The 19,293-nt window shown below is 39.6% G+C and overlaps 1 protein-coding gene across 1 annotated transcript; it reads left to right on the top strand.

The window, feature by feature from the left end:
• Positions 1-12,458: 12,458 nt before the first annotated feature.
• LOC130868441 (germ cell-less protein-like 1) lies at positions 12,459-13,997 on the top strand. The gene has a single exon (XM_057760668.1). It carries the CDS (start codon positions 12,459-12,461, stop codon positions 13,995-13,997), a length of 1,539 nt encoding a protein of 512 aa, XP_057616651.1.
• Positions 13,998-19,293: the final 5,296 nt, after the last annotated feature.

Genomic DNA, 19,293 nt, shown 5'->3' with positions numbered 1-19,293 from the left:
ATAATCAGATAGTTTTTAATTTGTTGAACAAATCAGACATGATAAGAATCAGTCTCTTTTTTTGGTTTGTTTGGTTATTTGTTTTTTGTTTCTTTTTTATTGATTTTTATTGAGCTCTAAATTTTTCTCTGCTCCCTTCCCTGCTGTCTCCTCCTCTTCAACCCTCCCCCAAGGTCCCCATGCTCCCAATTTACTCAGGAGATCTTGTCTTTTTCTACTTCCCATGTAGATTAGATCCATATATATCTCTATTAGGGTCCTCATTGTTGTCTAAGTTCTCTGGTAAGCATAGTGCCTGGACAACATCCTTCCCTTTGCTTCATGAACTTTAAGAGTAATCACATCCAATTTTATAGAGAGAATGAGAATGGAGACAATTATCTAACAGATAATTGTTTCCACAATGTGCCAAAATCATGAAACATAAAAAACAATTTTTTAAAAGTCTGCTGTCACAGATGTGCCTTTTCCTCCCTCATTATGTGGCGGACTCAGATCTGATGGAGGAAAGTCATTGATTAATTAATAAAGAAACTGCTTGGCCTGATTGGTTAGAACATGGGTGGGTGGAGTAAACAGAACAGAATGCTGGGAGGAAGAGGAAGTGGGGCAGACACCATGCCGCTCCTCTCCAGTGCAGATGCAATAAAGCAAGCCTCCAGGTCAGACATGTTGAATCTTTCCTGGTAAGACTGGTGCTACATAGATTACTAAATATGGGTTAGGCAAGATGTGAGAATTAGCCATTAAGAGGCTAGAACTAATGGGCCAAGCAGTGTTTAAAAGAATACAGTTTCCATGTAATTATTTCGGGGCATAAGCTAGCCAGGTGGCCTGGAGTCGGGTGGCAGGAACACAGCCCACAGCTCTCACTACAGAATGGCGCCAACGTGTGGACAATTGCATCCACAGAAAGCCTGAGAAAGCTTGGGAAAGAATAGAGTAAAGCATGGCTTCTTGGTAGCAGCTATTTCTCAGGTATGCTCTGTTTGCCAGGGGCTTCCTGACTCAGCTTTAGCTGCAAAACCCTGCAGCCCTTAAGAGGTCCTGCTATGAAACACTTAAATGCTGTTGATAAAAAGTCACTGCATGCTTGTTTGGTTTTAGCTGTAGCAGGAAAAAAGTTGTGCTGTTTTAAAATGCCGGCTTTCTGGGCCATCCTGCCAGGGCAAACTCTGACTCTTTGAGGCAGGAGGGCCAGCTACAGAGAGAGGACTTGAGTGTTGTCTGTGGGTATACTGTTGCAGCTTGTTTGCTGGCAAGGACCTTGAAATGCCATAGAGTTGTGGCAATAAAAATGGCTACAGCTGGTACCTCAGCCATGAGGCTGGAAAGCTAAGGAATGGGCTGGATCCAGCCGTCAAAGCCATGGCTTTAGTCCTACTGATATTGCTTGCTAAATTAAAGACTTATGTGGTCAAAAAAGAGACATACACAGTAAAAGAAAGATTCAAAGTCAAAGAAAATGTCTAAATGGTTTACAGTGTTAAAAATATATGCAGGCTAAAAGTTAAAGTTCTTAAAATTTGAAAAAAGGAAGAAAGAGAGTAGTTTGGTGTGGTAGTACACACCTTTAATCCCAACCTTTGGGAGGCAGAGGGAGATTGACTTCTGTGACTTCAAGGTGCGGTAGCACACGCCTTTAATCCCAGTGCCTGGGAGGCAGAGACAGAAGGATCTCTGAGAGTTCAAGGACAGCCTGGTCTTCAGAGTTATTCCAGGACAAAGATATACAGAGAACCTGTCTCAAAAAATAAAAGAAAAAAATAAACAAAATAGAGTTAAAATAAAGCTGCACAAAGATGGAAAATACACAGAGAATCTTGATACTCTATGCTATTATGCTCTCTTTGAATTGTTTGAATGTTGAGGAAGGAGCAACAGCTGCTAAAAGGTATTTGTTTATAAATGCTGCTAAACTAATCCAAGATAGATATTTTGAAAATACCTTGACTTTAAAATTTGGAAAGGAGTTTCTTGTTTTGTTTTCACAGAGGATGAGACCTTGTGGATTGCTTCTATTCCAATATAGTATGATGGACTACGCCCTCCTGTGAACATCTTCAAAAAATCACTTCACTCAACTGCCAACTGAGATGAATCTAGCACACAGGTTATACCATGAAAAACCTGATTAACAGCGCCCCCATACAGCAGGAAGCAGTTTGGAGAGAAATAACTGTGCCCATATTCCCAAATATTGTTTATAAATGTTCTTTTACATTTAAAGGGGATATGATATAGATATGAATAATTTGCATTGGTATGGATTTGACTTTATTGATATAAATTTAAGGTCAATCTTGTTATATGTATATATATATATATTTCTGATATTGATTAAGGTATTGTGATTGTATAGTTCATTTAAAAATGTAATGTATATAGGTTGTTAATAGATAATAATCTATAACAGTCAAGTTTGTAGTCATGTTAGTTAGATTTTCTAGATGTGCATAGATATATTTCAGATAAGCATTCTTCATGCATTTCAAAGACTACAGAATATGGCATTTTAAATGTTTTAATAACTTAGGACTTTTCATGACAATAAGACAGGTCTGCTCCTGGCAACACCAGCTACTTCAAAAGGAAGATAGGCATTGAAGAGGCTCCTGATAGAGTTTGATAGCCATTTGGGCATGAAACTGCTCTTGCCTGGACTATTGCATAAACTGGACACAGAGAACCCTCAGAAAGAGGACTGCTGAACTTGCCTAAAGGTGAGATGGTCTCTCAGGGTTCCTGATTCATGAAAGAGTCTGTGAAACATTCTGCAGGACACAGCAGATAGTGACTGAACTGCCTTTGAAATTTCCTGCTTCATGGAAATGTCTGCTGGATACTATGGGCCTGTAGGCCGAAGATGGATGCCCCAACGGTACAGAGGAACTTTAGGTGACTGTTCAAGCAGCAAGATGTCTCTGTGATTTCTAGAGTTTTGTAAGTTGCTTACTTCTCATTTACTTAGGTAATATATCCTTCTGGAGTCTTTGATGGAGTTGAAGAATGGTTAGTTATAGTTATAGTTTTCCTTTGTTATGGTAAAAGATAAAATAGATGTAAATATTGTAACTGTAATTCTTGCTTGATAACTGTTTTGTTATATGTAATTTTACTATGTTAAAGTTAAAGCCTTCCTTTTTTTGTTTAAACAGAAAAAGGGGAAATTATGGAGGAAGGTCATTGGTTAATTAATAAGGAAACTGCTTGATCTGATAGGTTAGAACATAGGTGGGTGGAATAAACAGAACAGGATGCTGGGAGGAAGAGGAAGTGAGGCAGATGCCATGCCGCTCCTCTCCAGTGCAGACACAATGAAGCAAGCCACCAGGTCAGACATGCTGAATCTTTCCCAGTAAGACTGGTGCTACAGAGATTATTAAATATGGGTTAGGCAAGATGTAAGAATTAGCCATTAAGAGACTAGAACTAATGGGCCAAGCAGTATTTAAAAGAATACAGTTTCCGTGTAATTATTTCGGGGCATAAGCTAGCCAGGCGGCCGGGAGCCGGGTGGCAGGAACGCAGCCCGCAGCTCCTACTACACAGATCCTCTCTGTACGTGTGGCTAGTTATGATGCCTGTACTTAGGAAAGGAGATTGACTCCTAGAAGTGGTATCTAAACACCCCTGTGCTGTTTTAGCACGTGGCCTGCCTATGAAGACTGCAGTGTCTGGACCTTATAAAAGAGTTTCCAGGACACAGGGGAGAGACAAAGGAAGGTCTTATGTTAATGTTAGCATGTGAGATTCTCTCTGTCTAAATACCACAGTGAAGCAGCCAGAACAAGGTTAAGGCAATTGTGAGCCATAGCCTGTGCTTAATAGGAGCTGCAGTGATTGCGGAAAGGAAGAAATGCTGGGTGTTCTTGGTGAGACAAGAAATACCAGTAAGTAGAAGGGTCCAACCCTGATTAAATCACAAGCATATTCCACTAACTTTCTATTTTTCTCCTTTTGCCATGAGGTCAGGGCGACTATGAGCCAAGAGAGTTTATAATAGCCAGTTGGCCTCTGATTTCTCAGTTTCTGAAATGTGCTTAGAGCCCAAAGTCACAGGAATTCGAATCATTCTTCTGCTCATGATCCCTGACAGATGCCTTCTAGACGGTGATATACAGTACAGTTTCAGTTCAGGAATGGCACATTTGCCTGGTCTGTTAGCCACTGTTCTCTTCAGCTGAGAAAATAAATATAAGGGGACAAAATGCTGCTGTGTGTGTGCTTCCCACTTGCTGAGTCAATGGATCCCACCCGTCGCATCCTTTGCCCCCTTTGTAAGGTGGATGGATTTAGAGGGCCTGAGGATTTCTCTAAAGTCACACAGCTGGTAAGTATGACAACTGAACTTGAATGCAGCCTGAGCTATTTCTGTGTGCTCTGTGCCACATCCTGCTATTACCAGTTTTTGTGATGTTTTCACTTCTAAATTCTGTTCTCTCATTTCCATTAAGGCCAGTAGGAGAAGGGGGAAATGGCAATATCACTTTTTTAAAACCAAAGTGTTTATTTGCTTGGCAATGGTGGTGCACTTCTTTAATTCCAGAATTTGGGAGGCAGGGGCAGGCAGACCTCTGAGTTGGAGACCAGCTTGGTCTACAGAATGAGTTCCAGGACAGCCAGAGCTACTCAAAAAACAAAAACAGATGTGTTTATTAGTTTGATATTTATTTATTTATTTATTTATTATTTAGTGTATATATTGGTTACTTTTATGTCAACTTGTCATAAGCTATTAGAGTCATTTTGGAAGATGGAACCAAAATCAAGAAAATGTCATCACCAGATTGGCTTTGTGGGCAAGACTATTATATATATTCTTGGCTGGTGATTGATGTGAGAAGGTTCAGTTCACTGTGGGTGGTGTCAGCACTGGGATGATGGTCCTGGTACTATAAGAAAGCAGGCTGAATAAGCCATGAGGAGCAAGCCAGTAACCAGCACTCCTCTGTGGCTCTCCATGAACTCCTGTCTCCAGGTTCTTGCCGTGTTTGAGTTCCTACTCTAACTTACCTAAGTGTTAGATTATGATACAGCACTTTAAGATGAAATAAAGTCTTTCTTCCCCAACATGTTTATGGCAATGGTGTTTTATGACAGCAACAGAATTCGTAACTAACAGTGAGTGTGTGTGTGTGTGTGTGTGTGTGTGCGCATGCGCTAATGCGCACACATACACTTGTATACACACACCCTATGGCATGAGTGTGGATGTTTGAGAACTTACCGAAATCATGAAACCAAGGTCGCTGAGTTTGGTGGCAAGTGCCTTAACTCACTGAGTCATCTCACCATACCAAGTATAATATCTTCTAAGCACATTTTTAAAATGTTAATATCAGAATTTAAAAATAATTTCCATGTGTATTTAACTAATATTTTAATGTCTTTCAGAATTCTAGTTCTAGAACAATGTGGAGTGGGCTCACTTTTTTTCTATTCTTACCACAATATGAACCAAAACCTCCCCAAACATAGGCATATGCCAAACAAATAGAATAAAGCTCTGAAAGATATCGAGAAAAACATCAGCTATAGAGGGACCTGGGTGCCTGTGAAAGAAAAGGGTGGCAATTACCCTGCTGTTCTTTCTGCCTTGTGTACCCTAGAAGCTGGGCTCGAGAGCTGAAAATGTAGCAATCTAGAAATGAAAATAGGCAGAGAAAAAATCCTGAAAATAAATTCTTCTGTCTTTAATCAAAGGTAAATGAAATGGGCAATCTAAAAGTGCAGAAAAGCTCTTGGTGAGAGCTACCAACCAACACAGAAAAATCAGTCTGTCTATTCCTTCCTACAAACACAAAGTGAAGGGACCCAGACTTTTAGACCCATGTATCTGCAATGAAGTGCCCCAATATCCCCTTCTCCACTGGGGTGGTGTCAAAGAAGGCTGGACAGGAAGCCAGACATTCAATCATAAAACATCTCTGAGATGGAGCCAGAAGCGATCAAGTCGAGTCATGACTCATACTATCCTGTGCTGAGACAGGCAAAATAATGTCTCCCCAAAATGTTCACATCCTAGTCCCTAGAAGCCATGAATATGCTATATTATTACATACTAAAATGGAATTGAGGTTGGGAGTAACCTTGAAGTTGTTACTTTCTTTTTTCTTGACACCTTTTTAAAATCAAGTCAACACTTTTATTATCAGTTATGTTTTACAGAAAGAGATGTGTAGAACAGGATAGGGTTGTAAAAGAAGACTATGTTTCTCCACCTTGCTCTATTTACAAGCAGCTGTGGGGATGCCCCCACTTCAGACACAGCACTTGCGCTTGTCCAAATCCTCTTTGCAGATGCAGCCATGGGAGCACTTGACACAGCCCACAGGTCAAAAGGAATAGCAGCTTTACTTGCAGGAAGTGCATTTGAACTTTGCATTTGTAGGAGCTGGTGCAGGAGAAGGATCTGTCTGTGGCACAGGAGCAGTTGGGGTCCATGACAAGAGGAGACCAATGAGAAACTGAAGCTGGAGTTCTAGAAGAAGGTGTGATCTTTTATTGCCACATTTAAGACAGAACAGTTTCCTGGATCATCTTGTTAGATCTATTGAAGTGACCTGAGCTCTCAACACCTGTGAGAGGGATACAGAAGAACTGGTAAAATCCTGACATTATTGCTGGCTTTAACATTAGAGAAAGGGGACCTTAAGTCAAGGAATAGAGCAGAATCTAGAATCTTAAAATAGCCACTAACATTCAGGTACAACGAAAAACAACACACCAAGTTTACCCTTGCAACGAATTAAATTCTGCCACCAACTTAAAATGACGAGAAAATGCATTCTTCCTGAAAGCTTCAAGAAAGGAAGATAGCCAGAAAACACTTGGAGTTTAGGTCACAGAGCCTTGTACTAGACATCTGACCTGAAAAGTTTAAAAGATACTAAGTGTTTACTATTGTAAATACAGACAAAGTTTTGTCAATTTGTTGCAGCAACAATAGGAAATAAAGCACTAGGTACCTTGTCCACATTTTTCTAATTAATTTTTTTAAATGCTTAATTTAAAAATTATTTAAAATGCTATTTTCTTACGCTAAATTTTGATTATATTATTTCCCTTCCCCCAATTCCTCCCACATCCTCCCCATTTTTATACCCACCCAGATTAACATTCTTTCTCCCTATGTACACTTATTTTTTCAAAAAGGCCATATGTGAAGGAATAATGTGACACTCCTAGGTCCCATAGTGTCAACATAACAACATGGTGTCTCCATAGCCCTAATGGAGAGCCTGGATTTCCACCCCTGTCTGGTAGTAGCAATGACCTCCTTTTTACCCTCTAGCAAGGTGTCCCAAGAGGTCTGCTTCAGCAGAAGCAATAAATATTATACAAAACCTCACAACACCTGATACCTGCAGAATTCAACAGAAACTCATGCTAAGAACCAGTAAATACTTTACTTAAATGTGAAAAAAAAAATCAATAGGCTCAGAACCAAGACCATAAAAAGTGGAGAATATCCCAAAATGGGTTTTGAACTAGCTCTCATTAAAGTGATTAAATGAGTAACTAAGAACATACTTGAGATAAGTGAAAAAATTAGGAAGTCTCAGGAAAGATAAAGATACAAAGAAAAATCCAATGGACACATACTTTGCAACTTTTTTTAAATCATCAAAATTAGAAAGGGATTGGTTACTTTAAAATTTAAATGCATAAATTGGTCATCAAAGTGGAGATGATAGAAGAAAAGCAACCAGTGGACCTAAAGACAGAGAAAAGATTACACGCTTTGTTTGCGAGAAAGTAAAGTGAAAACAAACTTCTGCATCTTGTGAGGTCATGCGAAAGGTTTACCAAGTGCTCTCATTTGATACTTTAGTAGAATATCTTATCAAAAAACATGGAAACCATAAAAAAGTGGCTCTACATTACCAGAGTACTGACAGAAAAGGAAATAGAGAAGGAAAAATCCTGTCATTCCAGCGTCCAATAAATAGTAGAAGCACCTTCTGGGTGTGTATATGCATGCGCACACGCACGGAGTGTGGGTGGTAATATAAGCAGTCTCACGTAAAGGAAAGTAGAGAATTAAAGATGGCTAAAGGAAGTTCCTAAAAGTACAATTGATGAAAATGAAGGGACCAACAGACAACAGAAAGAGTGAAACTATGTGTAAATACAATGAAATTTGCTTCTCCTTTTGAGTTCCTTCGATTCTGTTTTGAAGTTGAAGTACAAATCAAAATACTGTGATTTTCAATGTGGAAAAATACTCCATAAAGCAATGCTTCAATTCGATGTTTTAGTAAAGACTAGGAAGCAGTTCTCAACTTACTGAGAGCCTATCTTATGGAAGGGCTAGTCCCTGCTATCTCTAACTTCATTTGCTTCATTCAGGGGTGGTGGCAGTACCACTCTGTAGATGGGGAGACAGAATGAGTGAGCAAACGACTGTGAATGGTGACTGAAAGACACAGGATCCTACACAAGGTTAGTAGAAGAGCAACTTAAGATGAATAATTTTAGGAAGAAGATTTTTGGTAAAGAGGTTACATAATTAGGCACAAGATAGATGGGAAACTAGATACCTGTGAGTATTAATTCTTGATCATGGTTTGTATATATATATATATATATATATATATATATATATTTCCCTTATTTTCCTGTCTGAAAATCCCTAGATCATCTTACTGAGGGAGCAAAAAGGATAGACAAACTGATAGAAAGGTACAAATCATGGTTTTCTGTTTTTCCGAGAAAAATTTCCACGGAGGATGAATTTTTAGCAACTGGTGTCTCTGGTAGTTCTGAAACAAAAATAAAGTTATATTTTGAAACAAAAAAACCCTAAAGCTCTCTTTCATAAGGCTGGGTGTGCCTTCTTTAAGAGTATGATCTGTGTCTCACAGATTGAATTATTCAATGAGGAGAGTTCACAAGTGGTTACCAATTAAATATAGAACTTTGAGGACAATGTGGAATGGCAGGAAGATCCCTGAAGTTTATATCTAAAGGAACTTCAATTTAAATGCACATTGCACAAATTATGGCCTATTCCATGTTGGAGAGGTTACTTGATCACTTTGAGTCTCATTTTTCTCATTTTGAATGAGGGTATTAGAATGAACACCTGACATTATGTTTGTGTGTCGCACCCGCCTTGACCAGCAAGGAAGATGCAACACGGGAGCTCTTCTTGCAAGCAGTTTATTCAGGACCTTATTTACAGCTTCTCTCTCTTTCCCTTTCTCTCTCTCTTTCCCCTCGGGCAAACCTTTCCCAGCCCTTAAATAGGCACGGGCCGCCAACCCCGGATTGCCACGTGGGCACTGCCCATAGGTCCACGCATATGCAAGCAGCTGACGATCATTGCGTGATAATAGCATAAGTCACGCCTTAGCCATATAAGGAGGTGATTATTACAGAGAGCACTCGCTTTTGGGATTGCGAGGGCGGAAGCCAGCACCATTAGGTGCGGCTCCACGCAGCTCTTTACACATCTCCATCAGGTGCGGCTCCACGCAGCTCTCTACATTTGTGAAGGCTGAATGAAAAAGAAAAACACACAGACAACTTTAATATATTTGGTGCTATTTAAAAAATCATATATTATACTGTAGGAGAAACTTCCCAAGCAAAAACATTGCGTTTAAGTCATGGCTAGAGTGACATTATACTGAGGTATTAAGTTTTACCCAAATAGCTACTAATTTAGGGTAGAATATTCTTTGAAAATTCATAATATCATACCTGATCAGGCAACATTGGTGGAGATATTAAATGATTTAACAACTAGACATTGTTAGATTTAGAGACATGTAACTTTTATGTTAGATTTAGAAACATATTACTCTAATGCATCTAATAACAATATGTATGTTAGATTTAGTGATGTACGACTATGTATGTGTGTGAGTGTGTGTGTGTGTGTTAGAAATATATGACTTCAGAACCACTGGAGGAAATAGATCAGTTGAACCCATTAAAAAATAACACATTGATTTCCATTTGTGCTTCCCAAATATGCATAAATGACCATCCAGGGGAGCATGGTCAAGCTACAAGGGACCACAGCTATAAAGAAAACCAATTCTTACTCCTACCCTCCCCCAAAAGAAGAGGAAGTTGAGAAGAAGGTGGGAAGCAGAGGTTGGATCCAGAGAAGTTATAGACAGGGGTATGGAAGTGAGAAATATGATTAAAACACTATATATATATATATATACATATATATATATTCATCAAAGAATTAACAAAAGCATTATATTAATAAAAAAGCAATATTAGAGTCTAAAAATACCAAAATAGGATCTAAGAGTACTTATAAAACCATATGAATACATCGGAGTAGTACTTTGAAGATTTGTAACAGAAGTTTATTTCAGGAAATAAAGGAATAATTCAAATTTATAGACCAAGCAAGCAAATTATGAAACTAGAATATCAAAATACATGCAGGAAAGTGAAATTCAAGGATACTTATTAAAATCACATAAGGACAACTGAATACATATACAGCTAAAATGAATATCCATAAATATCATCATGGTGGAGAGCATGACAGCATGCAGGCAGACATGGTGTAGGAGAAGTAGCTGAGTGCCCTATATCCTGCAGAGAAGTAGACTGTGACATTGGGTGGTACCCTGAGCATGTGAAACCGCAAAGCCCACCCCCACGGTGACACACTTCTTCCAACAAAGTCATACCCACTCTAACAAAGTCACACCTCCTAATAGTGCCACTCCCTGTGGGATTATGGGGGCCAATTACATTCAAACTAACACAAATGACCAAATCAACTTGGAGTAGGAAAGGGTTTATTTTATCTTACAATTCTTAGGCCATACTCCATTACTGAAGGAGCCAGGCAGGAACTCAAGGCAGAAACCTGAAAGTAAGAAATGAAGCAGAAACCCCTGAAGACCCTTACCTACTGGCTTACTCACCAGGCTCACATTTTGTTCATTCATTACCTTTCTTATACTTTCCAGGACCACCTGTCCAAGGGTAGCATTGCCCGGAGTGGGCTAGGACCTCTGACATCAACCATTAATAAAGAAAATGCCCACAGACTTGGCTATAGGCCCATCAAATGGAGGGATTTACTCAAATGATGTTCATTCTTCCTAGATGACCCTGGTTTATATAAGGATGATTAAATTCTAAACAACTTCGTATTTCAATTATTTTATTTCCATATTTTTTTTATTCTTAATTGGCTATGACAATCAAATCCAGGACCTTGTGCATACTAAGCAAATGTTCTTCTTTTGAGCTACATCCCCAGTCTTTTATTCACTTATTCTTTTAAAAACTTGCCAGGCCAGTATCACCAATGCAATTTGTAATAGTTATGTGATAAATATATCTCAAAAGAGGAAGGATATTTTCAGATATTCAAAACATACTTCACATTTACTGATTGTATGCATCCTACGTGTTTCATCTTATTACCCTGCTTCTTGGCCTTACACCAAGTTTGACAATTGAATTTTGCCAAAATATGCAGTCAAGTAATTCTTTTTGTATTCTAACCTGGGTGTTTAACCATATCACTGTGGAATGTTTAAACTAAATTTTCACCTGCAGTGTAGAAAAATTCACTTCCAAGAACTATTTATGTACTAATTTAGTAATCCCTGTCATCCTTTAGGGTAAAGTCAGTACATCTGTCCACTAGGAGGAAAATTCTACCTATGTTCAGTTTATCAAGGAGATACAAAGCTCCCTCTGTCTAGGCTGTATCTCCACATTATCTAAGCCATGAAACGGTTAGAAAACGCCACAGCAGAAGTTTGCTTTTGAAACATAGCCCCTCACTAGATTACTAACTTGTAAAGTCCAGACCTTAATTTACCCAATAGATTTAAATTTGGACTAGTTGATCTTCCTAATATCTTAAGATTATGTCTTATATTTACTGCTTAGGTTTCTGGGGAAAATGTTTGCATGATCTGCAAACAGATGGCTTTGATTCACACTGAGATGATTTTAAAATGCTGTATAGCTGGAAACATTATTTTAATAAATTAGTTTTAAAACACCACAGGATATAGAAGATAGCTTCACTATCTGTGCCGATGATGCATTTGTAGAACTTATTAAGGTATGTGAAAGTTGTTTGGAGGACAAAGATGGGAGCAAGATGTAATTCCTGATAAAGAAATCATCATCCAAACTCTTAGATGAGTAATTCTACTTGTATTTAATGAACATAAACTGAGAGGTCTGCCTGAAAAGGTATGTCTGTGAGACTGGCCGGAGAACAGAAAGTTTTGGACGGAAGTGCAATGTGTGGTCCTCCAAGGTAGGGGGCGCCAGTCTCCAAATGACTTCATAGTATTGCTGAGTGGCTCATCTTGGCGGCCATTTTGATGTTTCCGCTGTTCAGCCACGTGCTGTTCAGCCGCCTGTTCGGCCGCCTTCCGGCTTGAGGTATCGGTTTTTTTGGCCTCTACGTCTGACGAGGAAGTTTTCACCCTTCAGACGAAGCCATGGGTGCCGTAAAGAGTATATTTTCATTCAGAGGAAATCGTCCCGCAGAAGAACCTCAGGCTGCTAGAGATGGAGAGGCTGCTGAAGCGCAAGCGGCCGCTGCCCAGGAAGAGCAGGGAGGTGAAGCGGGTGAGGCGTCAGGAGCTGTCGCTAGTCAGGTAGGCCGCAAGCGGAAGGCCAGTCCAGAAGGACACCCGGCAAAAGTCCCCCGGAAAAAAATGGCAAAGACTAAGCCCAGAGCCATTTTCGAGTCACTTTTCCTGAGGGGTGAGAACAGTGACCTAAAGATCCGTGCGTTTGAGGAGGAATGGTGCTTGCACCGGGTCTACCTATGCCGGTCTGGCTACTTTGCTAGCATGTTCAGCGGCGCCTGGCTAGAGACAAACATGGATACAGTAGAGATTCAGATGCCTGACGATAATATTGATTGCGAGTCTTTCTATGAGACTTTGGGCTACTTATACAGTAGTAACATAACAATTCCTCCCCACCGAGTCATCGCCTTCTTGGCCACAGCCAATATGCTGCAGTTGGATGAGTTAATTCAGCAGTGTGAGGAGATAATGAAGGTCTCAGTCAGTGTCGAGACTGTGTGTAGCTTTTACTACAATGCTGAGAATTACGGACTCGTGGACATCAGATACATTTGCCGCCAGTGGTTCTTAGACAACCTGATGATCCCGCAAAACAGCGAACTATTGCGAGATGTCGGTCTGGATCTCATGGAAGAGCTCATTGCTTCTTCAGATCTCTTGGTGATTGGTGTAGAGATAGATGTATACACTACACTGAAAAAGTGGATGTTCCTGCACCTGGAACCCACATGGTCAGGATTCCAAGGAGCACTGTCGGTTGCAGCTGACTTGTACTTTGACGAGTACAAAACCAATTCAGATGGTACCCCTTTTCTGGAAACTGATCAGGGGAGAGCCTTTGGGCCAGTGTTCCAGCAACTAAGGCTCGCTTACATCATCTGTGACCTGCCTTCAGCACGGATTATTGAACAAGATGCACTGATCCCTGCAACATGGCTGACCCCAGTATACAAAGAGCAATGGCTAATGGTTATTCGGGCAGAGCACTCCAGGGAACTTGGGCCAGCAGAGGTCTACATGTCTGAAATCCGTGGAAACAGCATGCGGTGTGGAGGGCAACTTCATATGGATGAGCCGTGCAGCTGGACCTGGTCTGGCTTCAACTTTGGCTGGGACTTGGTAGTGTGCTACACCAACAGGCGCGTTGTATTCCGGCGCAGTGCACTGAACAAATCCTGTGGCCTTAGTGTCAGCTTACTCTGGCGGAGAAGAATTGTCTTTCGTGTGCGTGTGATCTCATTTGATGGGACTGGAAACGCTGTTTTAAGGAAGGACACTGGCTATCAAGTTCTTTGCCTGAGAAGGCATCAAGAATTAGAAGTGATCAACCTAGAAGGCCAAGAGCTAACTTTCCCCATGTATGTGGCATGTAACTTCCTGTACATTCCTGAAGAGAGTGGCCCTAGCCAGTGTGGAAAGTCAAGCAGAAGTCCAAGAAAATGAGAAGCTACTCCGTCAGCTCAGGGGTTAGCAACATCCTGAAGATTCCATCTGCCTCGGTGATACTAACCAGACTTGATCATCACTGATGATTAACTTTGCATTTCTGTTGAAGAAAGCCCAGAAAGTTTGAGAATATCTTGGAATTAAGAAAAGTTCCTCCAGACTACCAAAACATAACAGTACAGTTACTGCGGCAGCTTATCCTGGATTACCACCTATCAATATCTTCATAATTTCGGAGAATGCTGGGAAGATGATAGAAGGAAACCAGGAGTGAGCCTACCTGACCTACTTCTTGGTGAAACATTTTAAAAATGCATTTCTTTTAGTTTGGTTAATTAATGTTGAAAGGAATATTTTCATTTCTCTTTCAGTTATATTGAGAACCGACTATCCTACTCACAGTTCAGTTCTTTTCTTCCTCCATTCCTCCTTCCCTCCTTCTGAGTATAGCACTTAATTTTCATGTTTTCTGTGTGGAAAAAAGGAAGTGTTATTTTTATGTTTGTTGTTCTCAAAACTAGGAATGTGGTAATATTAACTAGGCTTTACTTGCATTTTCCCAAGAAGACATTACAAAATCGATAGCACTATTTGCGTTGTAATGTTTGGGAGCAGTTTCATTCCATAGTTTTATTCATCTACTAAAGTGTAAATATTTACAAGTATACACATACCATTGGGCTTCAGAAATGTTTGCTGTTGAAGTTTTATTTGGATTACAGGGTATAACAAGTTATAGGGTGTTTTGATAGTGGGTGTGTGGCTCTGAATACAACACCAAGCCCTGAAAAAATTCTGTATTTGAAAAAATATGCTCATTTTTTTAAAAAGTGAGCTTATAGTTTTATTTGCTCATTTTAAAATAGGAAGCAGAGAGAGATAACACTATATTTTATCTTATTTTTATGTGCACTTGTGTTTTTGGCATGCGTGTCAGGGTTCCATTTAACTGGACCTGGCATGTGAGTGCTGGGAATTAAACTTGGAGCAGTCAGTGCTTTTAATTCCCTAAGCCATCTTTCCAGCCACAAAATATGTTTATTTTAGAGAGCAAGAATAGTAACATAATATTTGAAAGAGGGAGACTAATAATAATAATAAGTGCTCTGTGTTCTGAAGTAGGATAAACGGCCGTTTAGTAATCTAAAGAGCAAGTAGAAAGTCTTATTGTCTGAAATGGAGAGAACTGCTAGGAACAACCTTACTGGTAATTTGAAAACTGTTATCACTTTACCTCTTCTTAGATATTCTACTTCTCATTTATTGATTCTTTGTGGCTAAACAATGTAAAATAATTGAGCTCAGTTAAGAATTCATTTAAATAAGTATGTACACAGAGTGTAAAAACTAACACAAACTGAAAAAAATTTAAAAACCAACATTTTTAAATTTACTTAGGTGAAAAAGAATTTTCCTTATGGGTTTATATTTTTCTTCCCAATTAAATTAAAATCTTTAGTCCTTGGGAAGAAATTGCCTTATTCATTTTCTTTTCTCATTAAGAAGGTTAGCTGGGTGTTGGTGTGTACACCTTTAATCCCAGCACTGGGGAGGCAGAGACAGGGGGCTCTCTGAGTTTGAGGCCAGACTGGTCTACAGAGAGAGTTCCTGGACAGGATCCAAAGCTACTCAGAGATACCCTGTCTTGTTAACCAAAAATAAATAAATAAATAAAAAATAAAAAATTTTAAAAATTAAAAAATTAAAAAATATTTGAAAGACTTTGTAGTAGTAAACTTATATACTAGTGTTTCAATAATAATTTAGTGTTGGTAATATGAAATAGCTAAATGATAGATATTTCCTTATGTTTTATATACCTAGCTCTAGCTACAAACAACAAGCCTCACTTTATATTTCAAATGAAACTGTAAGCCCCTCTCTAAGTTTCCAGGCCTCTATTCTCACTCCTACACTGAGACAAATATACAATAGTTAGAAGCTATGATCCACATATGAGAGTGATATTTATCTTTATGAGACTTTATGAGACTTGTGTTAATGTGTTCATTTTTAGTTTTGTCAGTTTTACTGAAAATTTTATAATTTTATTTCACTAAATAGGAAAGTAAAAATTCATTGTGCCTTATCTGTTTATCTATTGATAGGCATTGATTGGTTAATTTCATTTACTCACTGTGTTGGAAAAAAAAAGCAACAATAAACATAAATGTACAAGTATCTCTGTTGTGGAAGATAGAATTCTTTGGATATATTTTTAGGAGTATTGTAGCTGAGCCATATGGTAAGGGAGGGGTATTATGAAAGTAATGGGGGAAGAGAGGAGGCAAAAGAGTGCAGAAAAGGGATGAGCTCAGGAGATGAGAGGAATGAGGTGAGGGTAGAAGAAACCAAAGCTAAATATATAAGAGAATGTCAGATTTCTATGCTAAATCAATAATTTTTAATTAAAAATATATAAAATGAAGATATGGAGAAAATAGTCTGGAGTGGACAAATCATGTTTATAAGGCTGACAGATAGCTAGGGGCAGGGAAGGGCCTGGATGCTAAAGTGGACTTTGAAATGTGTACCATTTCATGTACTTGTGATACTGAGGGAGCCTGGAGTCCACCCTGAACTTTCATATGCTGATGGGTGCCACAAGTAGCCATATGTCTCTTCTGCTAGAGGTAAGAGAAATGACTCCTTTTGGCTGATGGGAACTTGTTTCACGAGTTTCTGAGGAATAATGACTTTTATCAACCCACCATTTTCACTATAGTCCAGTTTGAGACCCGTATTAGACCTACATATTGACCGCCTGAAACCTAACATTCCAGCCTTTTGTTGATGACAAAATCTGTAATTTCTGACAGAATCAGCACTATGGTAGGGTCATCATAGTATGGGTCCAGAAAGGTTGGAATATTGGTCAAAAGCCTGGACTTGGGAGCAGTCATCTGAAGCATCTGGTTTGCTGACCCAGCCTGAGGAGACAAGAAACAGTCACATCAGCTGAACTGGTTTACAACAGTGTTCAGCATGTCCAGGGCTTGCAGGTTCTGAGGTGGTGGAGGGGAGAAGGCAGAAATCTTTAATAAATAAATAAATAAATAAATAAAAATTAAAAAAAAAGAATATAGGTTCAAATCCTGAACAATAAAAGAATTTCCAGAGGGGAAAAAAAAAGACTACCTGGGGCTGGTGAGTGGCAGGCCATTTCGAAGTTTTCATGGCCTGGATGGTGTATTGTGTGATATTTTCATTGTATTCTAACAAAGTGTACTTGGAGTCAGAGGGCAGAGCCAGTCACTAGCCACCATAGAAGTTTGGAGAACTGTAGAGAGAAGACAGGAAATAGTAAGGCGAGGTTGAGGCAGGATCTCAACTCTTTTTGGACGGAGGAACAGAAGAGGTTGCTCCCCTGATTCTCTGATCTTTCAGATTTTTACCCCAATACCTGACTCCTGATTTTTATTGATAAAGCTTAAATAGATTGACACTTAACCTGATATCCAATTTTTAGGGCATGTATATACAAACTAGCCACTTGTCAGTGGCTTTGCAGTCACTAGCATGAACTGGAGCTGCATGAGGGAGCTGCACCCACTGGAGTCACCGCACCTCTGGCTAGGTTTTCCTTTTCGTCCCCAAGCCCTCTGAGCAAGTGATGGATTTTTCTGTTGTACTTTCTCTACAGCAATCTCCACGGGCATGTAGGCTCCAACTCCCACCAGAGTTAGCCCCTCACCACCAGCCAGCTCTGCCTTCAGGCAGCTCCTGTCACACCTGCTTCTTCTGCATGATCCCCTATGTGGGTTTCAGACAGCTCACTCTCCCCATGGGTTGCAGGTGTCCTCTAGACCCAGTCCTCAAGCTGCTGTCTCACGAGATAGCTAGTCTTGATACTTGCTCAGGCTTCTACTGTTGTTGCAACCGCCACACGCTCTCAGCTCATGTCTACAAGCTAGCAGTTGCAGCTGTCCTCAGCCAGGCTGTGCACTGCCTGTGTACTCTGCTCAGATGTGTTATGCAACAGTAACCAGCCTCATAATTCACCATCAGCAGCAGCAGATTTGGTGAAACAATTGGGAATTCTTAAAGGAGGAATTAATTAAAAAAATAAGAGAGATTTTTCCATTTTAAAAAATGGTAAACACTTATGATGGAGGGAGTTAAGTCTCTGTATGATTATACAATGGATGTTTAAAATGTGGGACAATTAAATGAGGGGGTAATTAACTTAGATGAGGTTTATGTGATGCCAATTATAAACATTATCAGTTTGAGAATTCTTGTTTTATCCCTAAAGAAATTGGTTGACATGAGTGCCAAGATATAGGCTTAGAAAAAGTCATTAGAGAAAATACTGCTGTTTTGACTGATAAGTTACAAGCCTTAGAAAAACTTACTAAAACAGATACTAGAGAAATTCAGACAAAGACAGAGGAATTAAAAGGAAAGCCAACCTCCAATTACATTATAAAACTAGGAACAGTCCAAGGTTATCAAACCAAAAGTTGGTTCTGGGTTAAAAGCATGAATACTCTTCCCTCTGTCCAGAGATAATTTCATTACAATGAGTAGTACTTTTAAATCTATATTTAGAAAACAACCAAAGAAAAGTTAAAATTTTGAGCCTGTAACTAGAATAATTGTAACCAGTGTTGTATCAAGGTCAGATGTTGTAGAATATTCCTTTACGCTGTTTGAAGATGTGTCACTGTGATTGATTTAATAAAAAGCTAAATGTCCAATAGCTAGGCAGAAGGTAAAACAGGGACTTCTCGAGAGAGAGTGAGCACTGGGAAAAGGAAAGACAGAATCACCAACCACACGGACAAGAAGCAGGATAGGAAATACTGAGTAAAGGTAACTGAGCCACATAAAAGAACATAGATTTAAAACTATAGATTAATTTAAATTATAAGAACTAGATAGGAATAAGCCTAATCTAAGGCTGAGCTTATATAATTAATAATAATTCTCCATGCCATATTTGTGAGCTGACAGTGTAATGATTGTTCTGGTCCTTTAAGAGACAAGCCACGCCCACTTCCTTCCTGCCTGCAGCCTCAGACACCCACCTTCCCTCTTCCTGTCCTCTCTCTGGGAGAGGCAGCCTCACTCCTTCACGCTCTCTCTCTCTCTCCCCCCCCCACCCCCTTTCCCCTTTTTCCTTCCCCTCCATAAACCATCTAATAAATATCTAACTTTACCTTATATGTCTATATGTCCCATCACAGTCACATGGAGTCTCCCACATGGTCTCGTGCGCCATCCGTGCTTGGGACCCCAGCAGTTTGCAGCAAACCCATCTGCATGGTGTGTCTATCTGTCTGCCCCTTGC

The sequence above is a fragment of the Chionomys nivalis genome, chromosome X (genome assembly GCF_950005125.1).
Source record: "Chionomys nivalis chromosome X, mChiNiv1.1, whole genome shotgun sequence".
Taxonomy (NCBI): Eukaryota; Metazoa; Chordata; class Mammalia; order Rodentia; family Cricetidae; genus Chionomys; species Chionomys nivalis.
The sequence above is the reverse complement of the archived record's forward strand: the minus strand, read 5'-3'. Positions and strand labels throughout refer to the sequence as shown.

What these genes read in the sequence shown, in the direction of transcription:
- LOC130868441 (XM_057760668.1), top strand. Translation starts at nt 12,459, where the DNA reads ATGGGTGCCGTAAAGAGTATATTTTCATTCAGAGGAAATCGTCCCGCA.